General features: G+C 56.1%; 1 protein-coding gene and 1 long non-coding RNA gene across 2 annotated transcripts in view; one reads left to right on the plus strand and one right to left on the minus strand.

The window, feature by feature from the left end:
• The window catches only part of LOC106033739 (uncharacterized), a 151,192-nt gene that overhangs the window by 39,040 nt on the left and 91,860 nt on the right, over nt 1–20,292 (plus strand). The gene's annotated exons all lie outside the window — the stretch shown is intronic.
• On the minus strand, nt 1,242–4,192 carry FOXB1 (forkhead box B1). Its single transcript, XM_048060254.2, has 2 exons — nt 3,812–4,192; nt 1,242–3,481 (listed from the first exon to the last, which is right to left on the minus strand). The coding sequence occupies exon 2, from the start codon at nt 3,455–3,457 to the stop codon at nt 2,495–2,497; it is 963 nt and encodes a 320-aa protein (XP_047916211.1). The 5' UTR covers nt 3,458–3,481; nt 3,812–4,192; the 3' UTR covers nt 1,242–2,494.

Here is a 20,292-nt window from a genome sequence, read left to right on the forward strand (position 1 = left end):
CATGCATTTTAATCAGCCCAATGATTCATGTATTTTCCACCTTTTTTCTGTGTGTGGGATCCGTTCTCTTTTCAAAAATGGTCGCGACTGGATTAATTACCCTCTACATTAAGCTTAAAACTTTCGCAAGTACCTCGCTGTAGGTACTCAGGAAACGGGGATGTCCCTTGTGCTGTTCATGGTCCAGAAATTCAGAGATCAGGCAGGGACAGATCTCTGTAAAATCGGGAACGTAGAATCAGTGAATCCCGTCGGCTCATTAGAATACAATGTCGGTCGCTTTCTAATAAGCGTTTAAGTATTCAGTTGTCCCGTAACCGTGTTCCTGGCCGCTCGTCCCGAGACACCTCTTTGCTAATTTCACTAGGCTGCATGTGGCGTTTTCAGCAATTGCAGAATCCTTGCAAAATCCCTACAAGAACTGCAGAACACCCCCGGAAGGTGCTCGGCATCCCGTTTTCAGTGTGCCTCGCTGGCCTTCCTGGTTAGAAGGGACCGTGCATTGGCTGACGGAAAAGCGGATAAATCCTAAGTGTTACGGTTGGCGACTTAGCGGGTTTTGTTTGTTTGCTCGCTTTTTGTTTTTCTTCTGAAAAAGCGTGATTAGTAGAGAGGGGGAATTACTAGCAGCAGCTGAAGCAAGGGCAATGCTTCGGGAAGTTAACGAGAAGAAAGCTGCAAGATTCCTCTTCTACTCGGAAAAGATTTTTATATATTTTTGTATAAGATTTTATATATGCCCTTCGTAAGAAACACCGCAACTGCTGAAATTCAGTGTTCTGCGCCTTAAAAACTAATTAATCTTTTAAAGATTTTTTCTCTTTTATGTTCACTCTGTGTTGTAGAAGTTCACTATTTTTTCTACTTTTTAGAGAAAAATTAACTGGAAGTATGCAGATACACATGAGCATAAATTAGTACATGTTTCTGTCTCAGTACAGGAGATGGACGCCTCGATGTGTGTGCATGAGCATATAGGTGTGTGTATAGACAGATACATGAAATACACAGAACATGTTTTGTGTAATGTCTGCGGGAAAGTGGCGGTAATGACGATTTTATCGAACATGTTCTGCTGTGTTACTAGCTGCATTTATAGTAACCTCCCGTGCAAATGCTCTTTAGATTATCTCAATATTGGAATAAGGTCGTTCCTTTTTTGTGAACTAATGCTTTACCTTTCTAGTGTAAACTCTTCAAAAAGACAAATAAGAAACTGTATCTGCATTTACATATTTTAATGAGAAAATATTATTTGGACGACTAGGTTCATAATTTAACGTAGACACTTTTCTTTACCTTTGTTTTAAAACACACATGCTGGGAACAAGAACGTCAATACTTAAAATGTCATGCTCATTCTGTACAGGAAGAAAAAAGTTAAAAAGAAATTTCTTTACAGTTTCAATAGACGCTAACGCTGCTTGTGGCTTTTTTCGTTTTTCTTTTCCTTAACTTAAGCAGTTCACGACAGAACAGTTCAGTTTCCAGCAAACTACCTAAAACTAGAAAGTATTTCAAACAAAAGTGCATTTTACACGTTTTATAATCATTCCTATTGACAAACATGTACAGCTTCCCTAGCCCCCTCTCTCCCACCTGCAAGGCTCCAGCAGAAGCAAGGGTTACCTCCGCAGTCCGTCCCTCGCCGTGCTGCTGCAGGGACTGCAGCAGCTTTCCTTAAGCTACGCGGGGTGGTGTGCTTGTGACAGGTTTATTTTTATTGGTATTGTTGGTTTGTAAGCTATGGAACGAACAGCTGCAGAATTAGCAAAGAAAGAACCCTCCAGCTCCCCCAACCTTCAAATGAATCAGAAGTTAACAGACAAATCACCTTCACCTTCTCTTCCACCTGCAAACTATGGCAAACACCCACGTTACAACAGGTACTGCGAAGGGGACCTCGTGTGACTTACAGTACAGATGCAAGCCCAGTATTTACATGGGAGCGGGCGCTTTGAACACCGCTGCCCCTTGCACGGCGCCTGCCCTGCACCGGCTGCGCTCCTGCTCCTCTGCGGGGCAGCCCCGCAGCCGGTCCCGCAGCCGCACAAGGGGCCCGAGCGCCTGCCGGGGTCGCGGGGTCCGCGGGTTTCCTACTCGGAGGCTGGAGAAGCGTCGCTGCTCTCGGGCAGGGGTCCGCAGCCGTGCCACGCCGGTCGTGGATTTTAGGATCGGTCCTGTCTAAGCCCCTGCCCGTCCGCAGACAAAGGAAGGGCAGGAGGCAGCGCCGGGCCAGGCTTGCCCAGCGTCCTGCCCGGCCAAGGTGCCCGCAGCCCCCTCGGGCCGCCGGCGGGCAGCTTCGCTTCGCTTTGCCTCCGGGGAGCCGAGGCCAAAGTTAGGGTAGGGCAGCGGCGCCGAAGCAGCCCACGTAGCCGCCGCCCTCGGCCTGCCGCAGGGAGGTTCCCGGCTTGCGAGGAAGGGAGGAGAGCGGAGCGGAGCGGAGCAGGGGAGAGGCGGCGAGAGGGGCGCGGGGAGAGGCGGGCGGCGCGGGTCAGTGCACGGCCACCGAGTGCAGGGCGGGCGCCGGGCTGGTCAGAGTCTCGCTGGGGGTGGCCGGGCTGCTCTGGCTGGTGGCCGTCTGCGAGGACGTGGGGCTGAGGGAGGGCGGCGAGTTCGAGAGGATGGTGGGGATGGGCGCGGGCAGGGCGGGCAGGGCCGGCACCGCGGCGGGGGTCGGCTTGATGGGGACGGGGATGGCCGGCAAAGTCTGCCCCCCGTGGCAGAGCGGCTTGATGGGCACGCCGTAGGCGCCGTACTCGCCGCTGGCCATGGAGATGGGGGTGGCGGTGTCGATCATGCCGGAGCCGTACATGTGGGGCCAGCCCGTGCCGATGGAGCTGCCCACCGTAGTCAACTGGTTGGGGAGCGGGTAGGCGGCCGGCATGGGCTGCATGGTGGAAAAGGCGAGCCCCCCGGGCATCTTGTACTCTCGGGCGATGATGTTCTCGATGGCGAAGGGGTGCTTGAAGCTGGACGGCTGCGACACGCCGAGGTTGTAGGTGGACATCTGGGGCAGGTGGGTGCCCGTGGCGGCCAGGGCGCTGAGCCGCAGCTTCGCCTGCTGCTGCAGGTACTGCGCCGCGTCGGCCGGCTTGCTGGGGGCCAGGTGGTCTGACTTGACCACCTTGAAGCGCTTGCGGCGCCGCAGGAAGCTGCCGTTCTCGAACATGTCCCCGCAGCTGGGGTGCAGCGCCCAGAAGCTGCCTTTGCCCGGCTGGTCGGGGCGGCGCGGGATCTTGATGAAGCAGTCGTTGAAGGAGAGGTTGTGGCGCAGGGAGTTCTGCCAGCGCTGCGTGTTCTCCCGGTAGTAGGGGAACCGGTCCATGATGAACTTGTAGATCTCGCTCAGGGGCAGCATCTTCTCCGGGGAGCTCTGGATCGCCATGGCGGTCAGGGAGATGTAGGAGTAGGGAGGCTTCTGGTCGCTGTACGTGTTTCTGCCCGGGCGAGGCATCTTCGCTAGGGGAGCCGCGGGGATCTGCGGAAGGGCAGCGACAGGGAGGGGGGCGGAGGGTGAGCGCGACGGGCTCGCACCGGCTCCCGGCCGGCCGTGGGGAAAGCGGGGCAGGGGCAGGGGCGCGGGGAAGGGGCCTCGTCCCTCCGGGGCGGAGCGGGGCCGCGCAGGGCCGGCGGGGGAACGGCGCCGTGCCCCGCTCCGCGCCCCGGGCCTCCCCGCCCGCCGGCTGGCCCTGGAGGTCGTTCTGCCGCCCGGCCTCAGCGACGAGAGGGGACCCACTCGCATCGCCTCCCCTCCCCTCCCCTCCCGCCCCGTCCCGCACCGCTCCGCGCCAGCCCCGCGTACGCGCACCTTAAAGTTGCTGGAAGTTGACAGTCCGCATCCGGGACGCGGCTGGGACGCGGGGCTCCTTCCCAGCCCGGTCCTCCGGCGCCTCTCTCGCCCCCTTCCCGGCCGCTCGGTCCCGCGGTAGCCCCGGGCAGGCAGCGAGCTGGCTCGGCGCGGCTGGGGGAATCCTCCGGCGCACCCCTCCCTGCTCCTCCGCGGACTGAATCAGCTGCTTTTACACCACCGGCAGCTGGGCTGGAGCGGAGGCTCCTTCGCTTCTCCGCAGCCGAGATGAGCTAAGTAGTTGCCTCCATGTCCTTCCTCTAACCATCTGATAGTTTTATGTGGTGACATGAGCAGAAAAGACCCCTGTAGAGGCGCTTCATTAATGTGCCACTTCTTTGCTATCATATGACAATCGCCTTGGGAGGAGGGGGAGGGCAGCGGGAGGAGGGGGCTGAGAGAAAGGCATAATCTGGTTTCATTTACACCTATTTACATGGACACCTTGGGCCAATAGGAATCATTTCCATTTGAAGACAAGGCGAGGGGTGAAAAGGCTCCGCCAGCGGAATTGCAGTGTGATGGTACCCAGTAACTGGGGTGGGGGTGAAGGTATGCACTAACCTTTCTGTGGACTTTGCAGGAAGCTTAGTCTGCAATTCACACTTACAAATGGAGCTACTGAGCAGTGGGATGTTTGACATGGAAATTGCTCGGCTGTGGTATTCTGTTTGTTCTGCATTGTTATCTGATTTGTGGCGTTGGCTAACTCGAGGCGAGCCTTTTTCCCCGTAAGGAGAGACTTGCTCTGTGCCAAACCCGGGCGCGCCCGGCCTCGCTCGCGAAGGCTTCTTGCGGGGAGAGAGCCGGGGGGGGCTCCTCGACGCCCGGCCTGGGAAGGCGCCTTCCTCCTCCCCCGGCACCGCCTTGCTCCAGCTCCGCGACCCCCTCGGGCCGAGACCGGGGGGGCTGGGGGCAGGCGCGGGGCCGCGGCCGGGGGCGTCCCGCGGGGCTGCTCGGGGACGGCCGGTGCGGGACGTGCGGGCGGCCTCGGCCCGGAGGTGCTCGGCGTGCCTCGGGCGGGGCGTGCAGCCACGTGTGTGCGTGTGCCCGTCTGTCTGGGTGCGTGTGTCCGTCTGTCTGTCTGTCTGGGTGTGTGCGTGTGCGAGCGGCAACGGCCGGGCTGCGGCTACCTCCGCCCCGCCGCCCTCCCGCCGGGCAGCGCGGCCCGATCCCAGACGAGCAGCTCCGCTGCCGGCCGCGCGGCCCGCGGGCAGGACCCGGCCCCAACGCGCCGGGCTGGCAGGGGAGGGCGGCTGGCACCCGAGCCAGGAGGGAAGGAGCGGCTCGGGGGCAGCAAGCCCCGGAGGGAAGGACCCTTTGTGGTGAGCGCACGTCCCCTCCAGCAACGGTATTTTCGGAGCCGGGCAGTAACTCACCAAAACGTAACTTAAACACGACGAATTTAGGAGATTAAACAATTTCATTAATATTGAAACGGCCGCTGAGGCTGAGCGCGCCCGCTTGAAATGCAAGCGCACGTTTTTCAATATTAACAGAAGCACTTGAAGAAAAGAATAATGTCACCTTCTTAATTCAGCAAAAATAAGGGCGGCGGGGGAGGGAGCGCCCGGCCGACTGCCTGCCCGAGCGGCTCCTCCGGCCGGGCCCGCGTTGGCTCGGAGCCGGGGGGGGCAGCCTCGTGGGAGGGCAGCCCCGGCCGGGGGGCGCCGGGCCCTCGGCGGCTGGAGCCGGACCCCTTGCGCCGCCCCCGGTGCCGTCTAATCCTCCTCGCGCCACGACGTCCTTTAGAGAGTAACGGGGCAAATAAGGGCGGCTCTGGGAAGGCGAGGAGCCGAGCCCGGCCCCGCGGCCCTCCGGCAGGAGCCCTGCAGCACGGCCCCCCCGCACAGAGCGGCCCGGGCGGCGCTGAGCCGGAGGGCGCTTGTCAGAGGGCAGCAAAGGCAGCGCTCTGCGGAGGGGACGGATTCCTCCCGGCGTCCCCTAGGACACCGGGCAGAAGGCTGCTGGCTTTGAAATAGAGCCCCCCAGACGTGGGTCTAACGGGCCCCGCCGACCCCCCCGTTCAGCCCCGGCGCTCCTGAGCGTCCCCGCTCCGCGCGTGTCGCCCAGCCCACGTTCGTCCTGTCAACGAGAGAGCTCAGGAGCAGCACGGGAGTCAATAAAAGTCCCGGGCTGACAAATTCTTTCCTCATTCTTTTTGCCGGAACCTTTTATTCTCGAAGAAAGGGGGGGGGGGACGGAACCACGCTGGCGCAACTGGGACCCCGCAAGCCGTAAAGTTAAAAAGAAGTGGACTTGTGTCGTCGTTCGGTGCTCCGAGTGCAGATGAGGGCTGCCTGGGAGCGGCCTGGGTCCTGCAGCAGTGTGCGGGGAGCCCCACGCCTCGGCCCCGTGCAGCACAGCCAGCGGCGCGGCCGGGCGGTGCGGGGCTGCGGCGAAGCCCTGTGCTCGGCGAGAGAGCCCCCGGCCGGGAGGGAGGAGGGGAGGGGGCAAGTACGAGTGCTAGCAAAATGAAGCCAAATCCATTGTGCGGCAAACCAAAACAAATAGCCGTTTTTCTGAAGCCTAATTCAAATAAGGAGCTCAGGGGAAGTGTTGGGAAAACTGTATAAAATACACATAAGTCAATTATATCAATGTGCGGACCCAATGGAAATGTATTTCGTGCAGCAGCCATTCAGCCCTTGCATGGAGCCCATCACGGACCACCTTTCTGCATGGAAGGTTCGCAATAGCCCCCTTTCCCACAAGCAAGACCACACACGTTTACAGATTTGGTAATAATTTATGCTAATTTTCCTCCATAAATCCACAATTCGCTTCAGTGGCAAGCGGGGCTGTTGAGAGAGGAAAAGGAGACAGAAAAGTGACAAATACAATATTGATTTTGAATCCTTGTGGCTGCAGGCAGGTGTGTTGCTTTGCAGAGGGGAGGAGTGCGAGAGGGGCTGCGGGGGGAAGCCAAGAAGTTTTCCGAGGATAAAAAGAAAAAAAAAAAAAGGAAAAAAATCCACTCTGTGTGAGAGAATAGCTCACACAACCTTGTTAATATTTACAAACCGGTTGGGAGAAAAGAGAAGGGAGGGGGGAAGTACCAGCTTCTTAGGGTTTCCTAGGCTGCGGAACACAATGCCAGGCTCTGAGCAAGCTTTCCGCGTTTTGGAAAGTCAACTGCGGGCTGCGGGCTGCGGCTGCATTTCGGCTAAGCCTCGCTTTTTTTCTCCCCTTTTTTTTGTAATAGATCTGCTTCTCACCGCTGCTCGGGGGCCGGGAGGGAGAAGGAAGCGGAGGGCTTTGGGTCCCCCGCCTTTCTGCGGGCTCTCCTGCCCGGCCAGGCGTCCGGAGCGCTGCGGCCGACGGAGGGAGCGCGGCGGGGCTTTGTCCCACCGCACATTCTTTACCAAATCCGCCACTTTGGCGTGAAACTACTTAGCGCCCTTTCAAAAGGATTTTGTTCCGTTCGCCTCGAGCGCTAAACAAACTCCCCCTGCCTGTCAGCGCTGAGCGGAGAGCGGCTCCCCGACCCCGTGTCCCGATCGCCACCGAGCTGCTGGCGACCGGCACCGCGCCGGTGCTGCTGCCCGGCCGCTGGGCTCCGACGGCACGGCACGGCACGGCACGGCACGGCACGGCCCGGCCCGGCCCGGCCCAGCCCTGCCTTCCCGCGGCTCCTGTTGCCGTGCCCACCCGCTGACGGTTCCGAGCAGCGGCTGCCCGAGCACCGTGGCCCCGCTGAGCTGCTGCCGGCGGGGGGTCGGAGGGCCGTCGGTGCCCCGGGACAGACGGGCTCGGGCGTCCCCGCCCGTTCAGTACCCGTGCTCGGGCCGCCTGGCCGGGGGCAGCCGGGCCCGGGGCAAGCGTGAACCCGGCGCGGGGGCTGCCAAAACTCAGAACCCCCGGCGGCTGCTGCGGGGCCGCGCTCCGGTCGCTCTCCTTTTGCCCGGGCGCACCCTGGCCCCGGGTCCCGTCCTTCGGCCGCCCTCAGCGCTCCCGTAGCCCCGGAGCAGGCCTCCGGGCCCGCTGCCGGGCCTGGCCCAGGGCACCCAGCCCCTGGCCGGAGCCGCTTGCCCGGGGAGTACTTCTACTTCTGCGCTCCGCCTGCCTCAGGGCAGATCCCCGGACGGGGAAGCGCAGCGCCGCAGCCCCCCCAGCCCGCCGGGACTTTTCCTGGGACGGCTCCGAGGGATGCGGGGCTCACGGGGGGGCCGACACCGCGAGTGCTTGAGCCCGGGCCTCTGCAGGGCCCCCGGAGCAGCTGTCTGCCCCTGCGGGGGTGCGCCCCTTCCCTTCCCTTCCCTTCCCTTCCCTTCCCTTCCCTTCCCTTCCCTTCCCTTCCCTTCCCTTCCCTTCCCTTCCCTTCCCTTCCCTTCCCTTCCCTTCCCTTCCCTTCCCTTCCCTTCCCTTCCCTTCCCTTCCCTTCCCTTCCCTTCCCTTCCCTTCCCTTCCCTTCCCTTCCCTTCCCTTCCCTTCCCTTCCCTTCCCTTCCCTTCCCGGAGGCACTGGAGTATTTCTCTACACGTTTTAGACTTGTTGGTTTGTTTGTTAATTTATTTGGAGAAGTATCAGGCGAGGCTTCGCAAACTTTTTCTTTTTAATCTTCTCTTTTAAATAAATGTCGCATTTCAAGCTGCCCTCTCTTCTCTTTTTCGCATTGTAGGAAATATTGAAAATGCCACCTTAGTATTGAAGGGATTAACTTGCTTTTCTCCCAGCCCCTAACTCTGGTGTAAAGGGAGCAGTAGATCAACTGTATAATGTGTGCACTGTTTGGTCATTTGTACAAGCAGAACAAAGGTTGAGCTAAGCCAAATTGCATTGCACTTGTGAACCGAGTCCCAATTTGAAGTATCTTTTACAGCAGGGGGAATGAGAACAATTTCGTGTATGTCTAAAAGGGAATAACAAAGCCACTTTCTAGAGCATCTCAAAGTGAAGTAGTGAGGCGTGACATTCCCAGGGTGAGGAGGGACAAAGGCAGGGTCAGAGGGATGAAAAAGGGAATCAAACAGCCACTTTCACATGTCTGCCCTCAACTGCTGCACCTCTCCATAATAGGAAACAACTGTTGTAAAAAGGGGGATTGCTCCCATTCATTCAAAATAGCAAATGATAGCTAAACAACATTGTCAAAACTGAATCAACTTCTGTGCAGTACCACCCAGAAAAAGGTATTGTGTTTTGGTTAATAGCTGGGTGGAGCAAACTTGATTTTCCTTTCTCTTTCCTTCTTTTTAGTTTTTCTATTTTTATTTTATTTTTTGTACGCGCCCTTCTCTCCAGAGCAGCCCGCTCCATCCCCTTATTCAGCTGCTCAGCCCCCGCCGCCCCGGCCCGCCGCCAGCAGCAGCAGGGGCGCAGCTCCCGCGCTCGCTGCGGGGCACGATCGGCCCCGGGCTGCGGTCCCGCGCCGCCGGGCTGAGCCCCCGTTAAATTACGGAGTTATTACTTGGCCAAACATTGGGAAATGGTTTTTATGACAACTGACGATGACTTTAAATCGCACAGCCACAAGAATAATGGCTCGCACGTTACGGTTATTTCCCCTCTTTAACGCCGAGGGCAATAACCGTTTGCAGAGCTCAGACCCACGCAAGCTTTAAGAGCAGCATTTCCCGGCGTCGTGTGAAGTCTACAACGAGCCGAGATTTCATTAGGGTCCGAGCCTGCACTGCCCGGCTGCTCCCCGCCGCCGGGGACGGGTTTGCAAAGCGCAGCCGCACGGCGCGGCTGAGAGCGCGGGGCTGCGGCCGGGCCCGGCTGGATGCGGGTAGGCTGCGGGTGGGCTACGGCTGCGGTGCGGTGCGGGTGCGATGCGGGTGCGGTGCGGCCCCCGCCCGGCCCCTCGCCGCCGGAGCGCCCCCGCCCCTCCCGCCCTGCCCACGCCACCGCCCCCGGCCGCCACCCACCGAGCTGCAGGGGGGGCAAGCGGGTCCGCCGCCAGGGGCCCCCTCCTTCCTTCCCTCTTCTTCCTCGCCTCCTCCTCCCCCCCCTCCTCCCCTACCTCCTCCTCCCCTACCTCCTCCTCCCACCCCCGCCGGCCCCGCTGCGGGGCAGCACCGCCCGCCGGGGCTCCCCGGCCCTTGGTCCCCTGCGGGCGGAGCTCGGGCTCCCAGCCGGCCGCAGCCCGGGCCCGACAGGGGAGAGCTCGGGGAGTGCGGGAGGGGAGGGGAAGGGAAGAAGGGGGCGTCGGCAGGGCCAGCCCGGCCGTCCCGCCGAGCACTTCCCGAGGCCCGCGGGCAGCCTCCCGCCTGCCTCCGCCGTGCAGCTACGGGAGGCGGCCCCTTCCCTTCCCTTCCCTTCCCTTCCCTTCCCTTCCCTTCCCTTCCCTTCCCTTCCCTTCCCTTCCCTTCCCTTCCCTTCCCTTCCCTTCCCTTCCCTTCCCTTCCCTTCCCTTCCCTTCCCTTCCCTTCCCTTCCCTTCCCTTCCCTTCCCTTCCCTTCCCTTCCCTTCCCTTCCCTTCCCTTCCCTTCCTCGAAGGGATCTTTGGGGCCGGGCTCAGCAAGGCTTCCCCGCAGCGATTTCTTCCCCCGTATTTCTTGCTGTGTCTTTCTTCCTGGGCGATACGGCATTTAATCAGCCACAGAGGAAAGAATTTGTACTTTTTCTTTTGGCGAGCAAAGGCTTTCCGTGGCAATGAAAGGCCAAAAGACCTCGCGAGTGGCGGGGCTCGGGGCCGGGGGAGCCGCCGCACAGGGGAGCGCCCCGGGTCCCGCGCCGTCGGCCGCCGCTCGGGCCGTGCCCGCTTGTCCCCCCCTGGTCCCCGGCTGTGCCCCGGCCCCCGGCTGTCCCCCCCCGGTCCCCGGCTGCCCCCCGACCCCCGGTTGTCCCTCCCAGCCCCCGGGGCTGGTGGCGGGGCGAGGCACTCGCGCCTTCCGCGCTGCCTCCCCGCTGGCTGCGGGCAATGTAGATTTTCTAAAGATCTAATGAATAAACAACCAGCAAGTGCTGGCGGTGGAATTTACATTGTTAATGCCTACATGTGTATAATAAATATGCATTTGTATCTCTTCGGATAAACTCTTTGGAGTTTCTAACCTGTGGTGCTTTTCACCAGCCGCCGTCTCCGGGAAGCCGCCTCTCCCCTCGCCCCCCCAGCCGGCGGGGCCGAGCGGGGCGCGGCGGGGGGGACACGGCGGTGGCCCCGGCCCCCCCAGGCCCAGGAGGCGGCAGGCGTAGGCCACGGCAGGCAGTGGCGGCGCAAGTCGCCGCACTGCGAGCAGCGGAACGGTTTGGATGTCCAGTGTTAGCTCTGGGTATTAGTGTGGAGGTGCGGAGAACGATCCGTTCCGAGAGCCGCCTTCAAAGGCACCGGAAAGGAAAAAGGCACCTGCAGGAAAAGTTTACGGACGCGGCTGCTCCCCCTGCATCCCGCCTGCCCGCCGCCCTCCTCCTCCGCTCCTCCTCTCCCCGCACGGCCCCGCACAGCGCCGCCCGCCCTCGCCCGGTGCCCGCCCGCTCCCCGCACAGCCCGGCCGGGCCCCGCGGGCCCCCCAGCGGCCCCCGCAGCCCTGAGCCGGGCGCTGCTGGGCCGGGGAGGACGCGGGGACGCGGGGGGGCGCCGGCATCTCGCAGCCCTGCCGGCTGCACCCGCGAGGGATAACGGTTTCCTTCTCGTTTTTTGCTGCAGACCAGGTGCCACTTCCTTACCCCGCTTGATGGCAAATGTCTCATCTTCAGAGGGCTGGAGCTGGCATACATTATTTTAATTAAGTCTATGGCGATTTACTTTCCTCTGAGATCCATTCCACGGTGCAATTAGGAACGTATTGGTGCTAGCACATATGAATATTCAGGAGAGTGTCAATTAATTAGCAGACAGAGGAATCTCATTATGGTGCTCAAAACCCTTTTAGTGCTAAGCAGAATTAAGGGGGCATTTGCCAATGTGCCGGATTAGTGAATATTTTACTGCGCGCTCATTTAACTTCATTATCATAGCACTTACACTACTCTCTGATTTTATTAATTAAATCGTTCATTAATTTATCCAGGAGAGGGATAAAAGTTTTATGACGCCACAGCGCTTGCGTAGGCGCCCTGAAAGGGCCGCTCGCCGCCGCTGCGCCCGCCCGGAGCCTCGCGGCACCTCGGCGGCCGTGGGCCGGGCACCGCCCATGCGGCCTCGGCCCCGGCCCGGTTCCTCCCGGCAGCGGGGGGGCCGGGGCCGTGCGATCGCCTCCAGGCCCCGCACGCGGTTCCCGAGGCGGAGCCTCTCCGGCCGAAGCCGAGCGCCGTGTCCCTTCGGTGGGACGTGCCGGGGGCTCTCGACACCCCCGGTCTCCGGTTAAGGGCTCGCCGTGATTTTCCCACGGAGCGTTGTGTCGCGAGCAGCTACTTAAAAAAAAAAATGTCCGTGGGATATTGTGCTTTGCGAAGAACAAACAAAAATTCCCTCGGAAATGTTTAGTATTAAATATTAATCGGATTTAAATTGAATAGCCGCATCCCGCGCCGGCTGCGGGTGCTCGGGAAGGTCCGCTCGGCCCCAGCCCCCCGGCGCCGGGAGCGCGCCTCTGCCCGCGGGGGCGAGCGGCGGGAGCGTGCTCGGGTCAGCGCCGCTCCGGCGCCGGGCGCCCGCAAAGGTTGGAAAGACAAATATTAAATTTGCCTTCACAAAGGGAGCCGCTAAATAGATCCGAAATTAATATGCATGTAAAATTAATTAGCTGCATTTCGTGACATCAAAATAAGTACCTGGGAAACAAGAACACCTTCTGGGCATTTGGAACCATATGCTAGAATTATAGCTAATTGACTAATTACATAAATTAGGCGTTAATTTCACGACACATCGAGTACAAAAGATATCTCAATTACTTAGGCGCGGGGCGGAAGGTTAAAGGGGAGGCAGCGGGGGCGGCTCCGGCCGAGGCCCGCCGCCACTGGGCACGGCCCCGCACGGCACGGCCCGAGGTGGAGCGCGCTCCGTCAGCCTTGAGCCCTGCCCGCTCCCTGCGGGGCCTGTTCAAGGCTTCAAGGGCTGGCTCCCTCGGCGGTACAGGGCATATTATGGGATACCTGTCAGCTTTCCCCCTGCGGCTTCCCTGGGCGGGCAGGCCCGGCTCCCGGCTGCCTCCGGAGCCCGTTCGGTGCCGAGCAGCGGGGCCCCGCGGAGCTGGGACGGCCCGGCCCGGCCCGGCCCGGCTCGGCTCCGGAGCGCCCCGGCCCCTCCGAGCAGGTGTCGGGCCGCCGGGAGCTGGCCGCGGCCGGCCGTGGGGGCAGCGGGGCTGCCGAGCTTCGGGTGGGAGGGTTCAAACAGCAAGGGAGCTCCGGGGGCTGGAGGAAGCCCAGGCCGCAGCCCGAGGAGCGGGAGGAGAGCTCCTGCTGGACCGGCAGCGTTTGGGGAGGGCCCGGCAGGTGGCTGCCGCTTGCACCGCAGCTGCGCCTCGCAAGGGACGAGAGCGCCGCCTGAGCCCGGCACCTTAGCCCTGGCAAGGCGGGTGCTGCGGGCCCGTGGCAGAGCTGGGGGGCTCCCCGGAGCCTGCACCCCCCTGCGGCTTCTGCCCGGGCAGCACCTGCCCTCCGCAGCCGTGAATGGGAGGAGACGTGCCGGGTGGCGGTCCTTCCCCTGTGACAAAGTGTGCGTTTTGATGTAGCGGGGCTGTGGCGTTGCCAGATGCTGAAGGTACTTGAGGGAGATGTTGACAAGTGGATAATTGTCAGCAGAACTAAAACAGACACTTTGTTTACAGTTGAGCGTGATTAATGGCGAGTAAATAAACCGGCTCCGTCCGGAACTCTCAGCAGCTCCCATTCAAAGGCAGGCGGCCCAGGCCGGGAAGGGGGGCAACGATCCCCGGACACCTCGGGGCAAGGACCCGGCACTGAGGGCACAGTGTGGGACTCCTGCCGCAAGGCTTCAGGGCCCATGGCTTCCTGCTTGCTCATTCTGCTGGTTTCTTTTTCCTTTCGTTTTGGCGCACGTGGATGGATCACAAAGAGTTGGGGATCACAAATGAATTTAAACGGAAAAGTCGGACAGCTGAATGCTGGAAACAGTCCGTGCAGTCAGGTAAAATTGGCGGGGAAAGCGATCTAAGTTACTTTATCAACAGTAAAATACAGAGGGATGTAGTAATCCTCCTTCCCCATTGTAATTTACCCTTGTTAATGTCTCTGTCATGCTTTGTAACAGCGGTGAGCAGCACAGAGTAGTGCTGACGGTCAGTTAACCCCAGGCACACCCTGCAGGGTTTTTTCCATCCCAGATAAGTTTCTGTTTGTGCCTGCTGTAGCAGGGTCTGTTTAGCCAGAGTTGGGCAGAAGGTGGCCTGGTTAGTGTCTGAGGCTGCTCGGGCTAGACAGATACCGCAGCTCGACCCGGGGGTGGGGGGGAAGCAGTGCTTACCTATCCTGAATTGCCCAAATGTGGTATTTGTGTGGATCTTCCTCCAACTGATGATTTCCCCTGTCTCTGGAGTGCTTTGATCCATTCTGAAGCCACTTCCTGCACATTATTCTTCCTTTAACGATGGAAGCCCTACTAAGAGACAGCTGTAGCAGCCTGCTTAGCCTCCCCCATGCATAGCACGCTTCTCAGCCAAGCTACCAGCCTGTTAATCTCTCCTCAGACTTTCTGCCCTGTCCTTGGGTAGTTCCTAGTTTAAGAATAGTGTGTCCATGAGTATGCCCCTTTCTAGTGGGCATTCAAATGACTGCAAGGGGACTGCAGCTGCTGACAGCCTGCTAATGAGACCCACGCTGGTGCTGGCACCACTGGATGAGCTTCCTTATTGGTGACTCCTGTGTGTTTCTTAGGGGGTTGGTATACTGCAGTATGCAGGTTTAGTATTATTATTTTTTTGGCTGGTTGGTTCTGTGCCAACTCTAATCTACTCTCATTGGCTTTGATGGAAAAGGGCATCTTGATAGCAGCTTGTGCCAGCTTCCAAGGAAGAACCTGTGTAAGAGTATCTTTCAGTCTCAGGCCCGCAGTTTGAAGACGTGATTCCTGGTGGCTGTTACAAGGGATCGTTGAAGAGCGGCTGGGTACTGCTCATCTCCCACTGCCATATCTGCTTCGAGAGAAGGAAAAGCTGGCAGGAATTTGTGGGAGGCTGCATGGTGATGTGCACTTATCTGTCTTTTCAACATCCAAGGAACGTTCAGTTACTATTTTGCACTCTGCGGGCCTGTCATGCCACCAGCCTCCCATGCAAGGACACCATTGGCATCAAGGGTGCTGCTGTTAGAGCATGTGCAGTGACTGAGGCAGCGACTTGTGTAGGTGTGTGGAGGGGGGAATAAGATACGGCATGCGCGGTGGGAGCAGGCACACCCTGGGTGTAGTGAGGCTCCATCAGCTGTGTGCGACAGGCCTGGTGTTTCTGGCTGCTCGCTGGCTGCTGGGCTCCTGTCTGAGTGGGACCCTGGGACTCAGAGCCATGCCTTGTGATATTTATTCTAATTGGTCAATAGCTTATCAATAGGATTACTAAATAACTTGCACTTGGATAGTTTATGCTATCACAGCCAACAGGACTGTTTCTGTTTACTTTGAAGCCTTCTGTGTCCTTAGTGTTCCTTCAGTTCCTTCCAAAACCTTTCCCCTTCGCTTTATCTGCAGTCGTGACTTTGCTGTGCCCATCCCTCATCTGGAACATGTCTCTTCCGCTGGAGCACATGCTTGTCTAAGCTGCAGCAGTTGTTGCTTGTCTTTGCAGCTCAGAAGTGCCCCAGGCCACTCGCCAAAGGCTGCAGCACTTCAAAGCAGATGCTGCAGGCTCATAGCAGCCAGAAAACAGGCGCTTGGGGTCCTCTAGGCCCCGAAGGTGGCTGCTGGCATGGATGTAAGAGGAAAAGCTCCTTTCAAGGAGCAGCTTTGGAGTTTCCTTCTGTAGGGCAGCACTGGGCACTTCAGGGACAAGGCAGCAAACCAGGAGCCTCCGTACAGGTTGTGAAGATCTTCCCAGAAGCTAGAGCAGCTGTGTGGGAAACTCCTGGGTGAGTCAAAGCACCAAGGAAGGAAAAAAAAAATCCCCTGACAGAGAGATAAGAGCATTGCCTGTTCTGCAGCTGGTAAATTTTCCAACCCCCTAGTTTATGCTGTCTTGTACTGCCCTCAGGTCTACTGGGTTACTTGTATAGATGGTGGTAGGTGTCAGCTCTCCAAGCAGACAGCCATGCTTAGGGAAATAGTGTTTTGCAAGCTTATGTCTCCTTTGTGGATGGAAAAGACTTCTGAGATAAAATCCCTTTGAAATCCTTGTGCCACACCCATGAGATCTACCACTTAAAAGGCTGAAAGACAGAAGGTTCTAATGCTGTCGATGTCAGTGGAACTGGTAGGTCTTACAAGTGGTAGTGATCTCCCTCATTAACAGAGGAATTGCATGGGACCTCTGAGTGAATATATGTTCAGATCTTTGTGACCCAGGGACAATAGCTGTGCTCCTCAGACCTACAGGCATGTCTGTCAAAAATTGTTGTATAAACTTCATCTTTGTAGTCTATAGCAGATCCCACGAAGTCTGAACATCTGTGTGAAACACTGCAGTAATGCCAAAAGGTCCAAGCGAAGCCTCACTGGAGTAGATGAGGTGATCTCGTGCCCCTCTACTTCTTAAAGCACTTTTCAGCTCCTGTGACTCAGCAGCTGTGCTGGATGGAACAGGCGGCCTCAACTGTCTGCTTCAGGCTGAGCCATGCCTGGCTTGTTTGCTGCCCTGTTGATGAAAAGCCCCAGAGAATGGAGGGCACACGGGTGTAGTATATCCTTTCCCTGTGCTGGTGGAAGGCAGTCCCCCTCTGGGCACAGGTCTCGAGGCAACCCGCCATTTGCTGCCTGGTTGTCTTCAGAGGCCTTGCGGTGGAGTCAGGATTGAAAGAATGAGCCGGGCTCACGAAGGTGAATGTGTTTGCAGCTGACAAATGGGGACACCTACTGATAACTATCTGCTGGGATTCACTGTAGGGAGCTGTGGAAGTACCTTTGCACATATAGACTGTGAGTGCTATATGCATGGTCTACTTTATATGCATATGGTCTCCAATTAAATAGGTATCCAGGTATTAAAATTGGTTTTAGTGGCATTTATCTTGCTGTGTAGTCTTTGTGGGAAGAGACTGTCTTATTATCTTTTAGATAATTCCTTCCACAAAAATGAATAGCCAGCTCTTTTAAGAGGCATCTGTACATGCAAATCCCGAGAGAGAGCAGTTTTCCTCCTGCACTCTGTGTATGTCAAGTTTGTAGGTATTTGCAAAGTAGAACTTTGTTTAACTTAGTTGTCATTAATGGTCAGAGATGCCGTGCCACTAGTACTTTGCAAGTCAATTATACATAAAACATTGTAACAGGATTATTAGAAAGTACTAAATGTTTGAGAATATATGTGATACAGGAAGAGGCACCAAATTGCTGTGTACTTAGCGTGTATAATGCAGCTTGCTCAATTTGTTCCTGGCTATTCATAGGAGAGTACATTTTCTCTTTTTAATTGCACAAGATGACAAGACCTTTTAATTAAGGTGGCATCTATAGTATTCATATACTGCAAAACCCACAAATGACTAAAACTTAATAGCGTCATAAAAACTATGGTTAGGGCTTTTACCAACACTGCCATCACAGCAAAAGGCTTTAAATCAGCAATGTCAGAAGTGAACATATGCCTGCACAGAGAGGAAGCAAAGCTACTGCCTCTGAGAGCAGCAACCAACTTCTTTCCTACAGAAATAGTCCATGTGGTTTTTGTGACTGTAGTAATGAAGCTGGCAAAGGGCTCTTCAGTCTCTCTCTCTGCAGGTGTTGCTGCCCTCCCTCGTCAAATTTCTGCAACTTCTGTGACATCCTGTGTTTCCAGTTATCAGGTGCTTTTGGGGAGAGAGGGTAAAACTACTCTTCATCTCTCCAAGTGTCCTGCAGGCTTCAGTGGGCCAGAAGGGCAGAGAATGGGAGCTTGGTGTGCAGACAGGGTGCAGAAGGAGGCAGGTGGTGCTGTATGCTGTAGGAACAGGGCAGGAAGCCTCAGTTTCTCTCTGCTTTGGCAGGGACTCACCCTCTCACCTGACATCAACCACCCCACCTGCTTTTGGGACCCCCTGATTGACGGGGGGTCACTGCTGTAGCCTATTAACAATTTGTAAGCACTGTCCTTTGGCAAGTATACACAGGCAGATTTTTTTTGTTTCTTCTCTTTCCCTTACAGTGACAGTGTTACATTTGTTTGGCTATATTTATGGTGCAGATGCTCCTTTACCACCCCCTGCTCTATAGGATGCTGTACCGCAGCAACTCTAGGAGGTGCGCTCTGCTAGTGATATGGGATGTGTGCCAGCGGAACGCTCCCAGCTTTTGCCTTGGCGACTGTGGTAAAAATGGGAATACTTCTTGGTGGTTTTGTGAGGGGTTAGTGGGTTTCTTTGTGTGTGTGTGTGTTTTTTTTGTTGGTTGGTTTTTGTTTTGTTTTAGGAATGTAAAGGAATATTATGCAGACGCTCTTAAACTGTACACATGGTCTTATTTTTAAGAAGAGCTTTTATATTTTTTTCATCACAGTCTATGGGAAAAGCACCTTCGTGTATATGTAACAGTTACTGCAGAAGGCTTTTGTAGGCATTTTTTTACTGTAGAATTAGATTTGTAGATTTAACAGTTTGTTTTTAATCATCATGTAATGATGCACGGAGTTCCTCAAGCACTGCTTGTTATCAATTAAAAAATCAACCAGACTGTATGTTTCAGCATTTCCCTTGGGAACAGTTCAGAAAGCGACACAATTTTTACCTTATCATTAAAAATACTGCATTGTTTACCAGATGAGTATTTAAATAATTTAAAGATGCTGTTCTAAAGAGAGACCTTGTTAGAGTGAAAAGTGCTTTTCCATGAGAACCTCTTACAAAAGAGAAAAGGAGCAAGTAAATAGGGAAAGAAGGGACCTTGGGATGTATTAACATTTAGCAGCACTAAAATGAATTTTGTTAATCATGTCTGGTTTGATATTAATGAATTATGCTAGTTGAGTGCATTTTCTCCGCTGTCAGATTTTGAGTACTGTGATTTTTCACTTGTGGGTGGGGAAGCAGTCCTTTGAGGATTGCGCTAGGCAAGGCTTTGAGGCCACTGGGTTTGTTCAGGAAGGCAGAACTCTTGAATCTTCAGTCCCCTTTACGTGGCTAGAGCAGTCCCAAGGGCCCTGAGTGGCAGGAGCCGACTAACTGAGTCAGCTGAAGGGGCTGCAGTCTTCCTGCTGGCATTGTCTAGCCCTGCATGTGTGGCCCAGGTTTCACGGCGCGTTAAAAGCCGCCTGTCCTCCTCTTCCAGCCTTTACCCCAGCTGCCCGTGTTCAGTTCCTGTTGCACAGAGAGCTGCGAGGGCTGGCTCAGGCATCAAGGAGGCTGGAGGGGGCCACCAGTGTGTGCTGACAGAATGTAACGTAGCCCTAAGTAGCCAAGGGACTGGAAGTAGAAAAAAGCCATTTAAAGCCATTTTCAGCAAGCCTTTTCTGGAGCCCAAAGGATCATCTGTTCATGAAGTGGAGTACAGAGGCTATTCAGTCTGGTGTTATAGCAATACTTGAGAATACAGACAAAATGTCTAGGTTACGATGAAGCCTGTGCATCAGTGCTCATCAAAGAATCTGCACTGTGCTCTGGGAACACAAGGTAGAGCTAGTCTGACACGTTTTGGGAAGGATCTCCAGGGCGTCTTACAGCTTGAACAGGTTCGGTTGTTTTGCAGACCCTGTGCATAAAGGTCTTTACCTTGGCACTTGTCAGGCTGTCACATGCAGGTCACCCCTCTTCACAGGAGCGGTTATCCAAACTGGACATTGCAAGAGAGGGATGGAAGTATGGAAACAGGTTTTCACAGAGTGACTGTTGGAGTCCTGAGTCATGAAAGCAACTTGACTTGTGCTTAATCAGTTCATCTGTTAAATGGCTTGCAAGAATGTGCTTAAATTTAATCCCAGAGATGAAAACATTTGGCAAGCCTTGTCTTAAATGGAGCTATGGTCTCAAATGGCCTTTGTGCGTTTGCAATTTGTTTAGGAGTTTCCCTTCTTTTGCGCTAAGGCAGGGAAAAAAAAAAAGTAAAATGAGAAACAGAAGTTTGGTGGTGATCTGAGGGCTGTGGCAAGACAAGATCTGTGAGCAGGGATTGTAACTTCATCGGACTACCTGGTGTGAAGGGACAAATCAGACAAGCTTACACCCACAAGAATTCCTCCATACACGGTGTGTCCTTTTAATGTGATATTTCTTTACTCAGTATGTTAACAAAGCTTGTTCTTGCCCAAGCGTTAGCGTTGATAGAAAATAATATTTTTCACGTTACAGGAACTTCAAAGAGTCTTTATACTGGTGAAGAGTCAGTTCCTCTCAAACTGTTCACTGTTCCAAAGAGTCTGAGAACAGGAGAAAATCGGTATTGCTTCCTCACTCAAGTTGATCCAAGTCAGGCTTGGTAGATGTTTGTTACCCTGTAGGATTCAGTGACTCTCCCTGTGTAGTTTGCGATTGGATTTTGTGCC

Source organism: Anser cygnoides, chromosome 11 (assembly GCF_040182565.1).
Source record: "Anser cygnoides isolate HZ-2024a breed goose chromosome 11, Taihu_goose_T2T_genome, whole genome shotgun sequence".
Classification (NCBI taxonomy): domain Eukaryota; kingdom Metazoa; phylum Chordata; class Aves; order Anseriformes; family Anatidae; genus Anser; species Anser cygnoides.

Coding starts and splice junctions, on each gene's coding strand:
- FOXB1 (XM_048060254.2), bottom strand. CDS start 3,457: ATGCCTCGCCCGGGCAGAAACACGTACAGCGACCAGAAGCCTCCCTAC.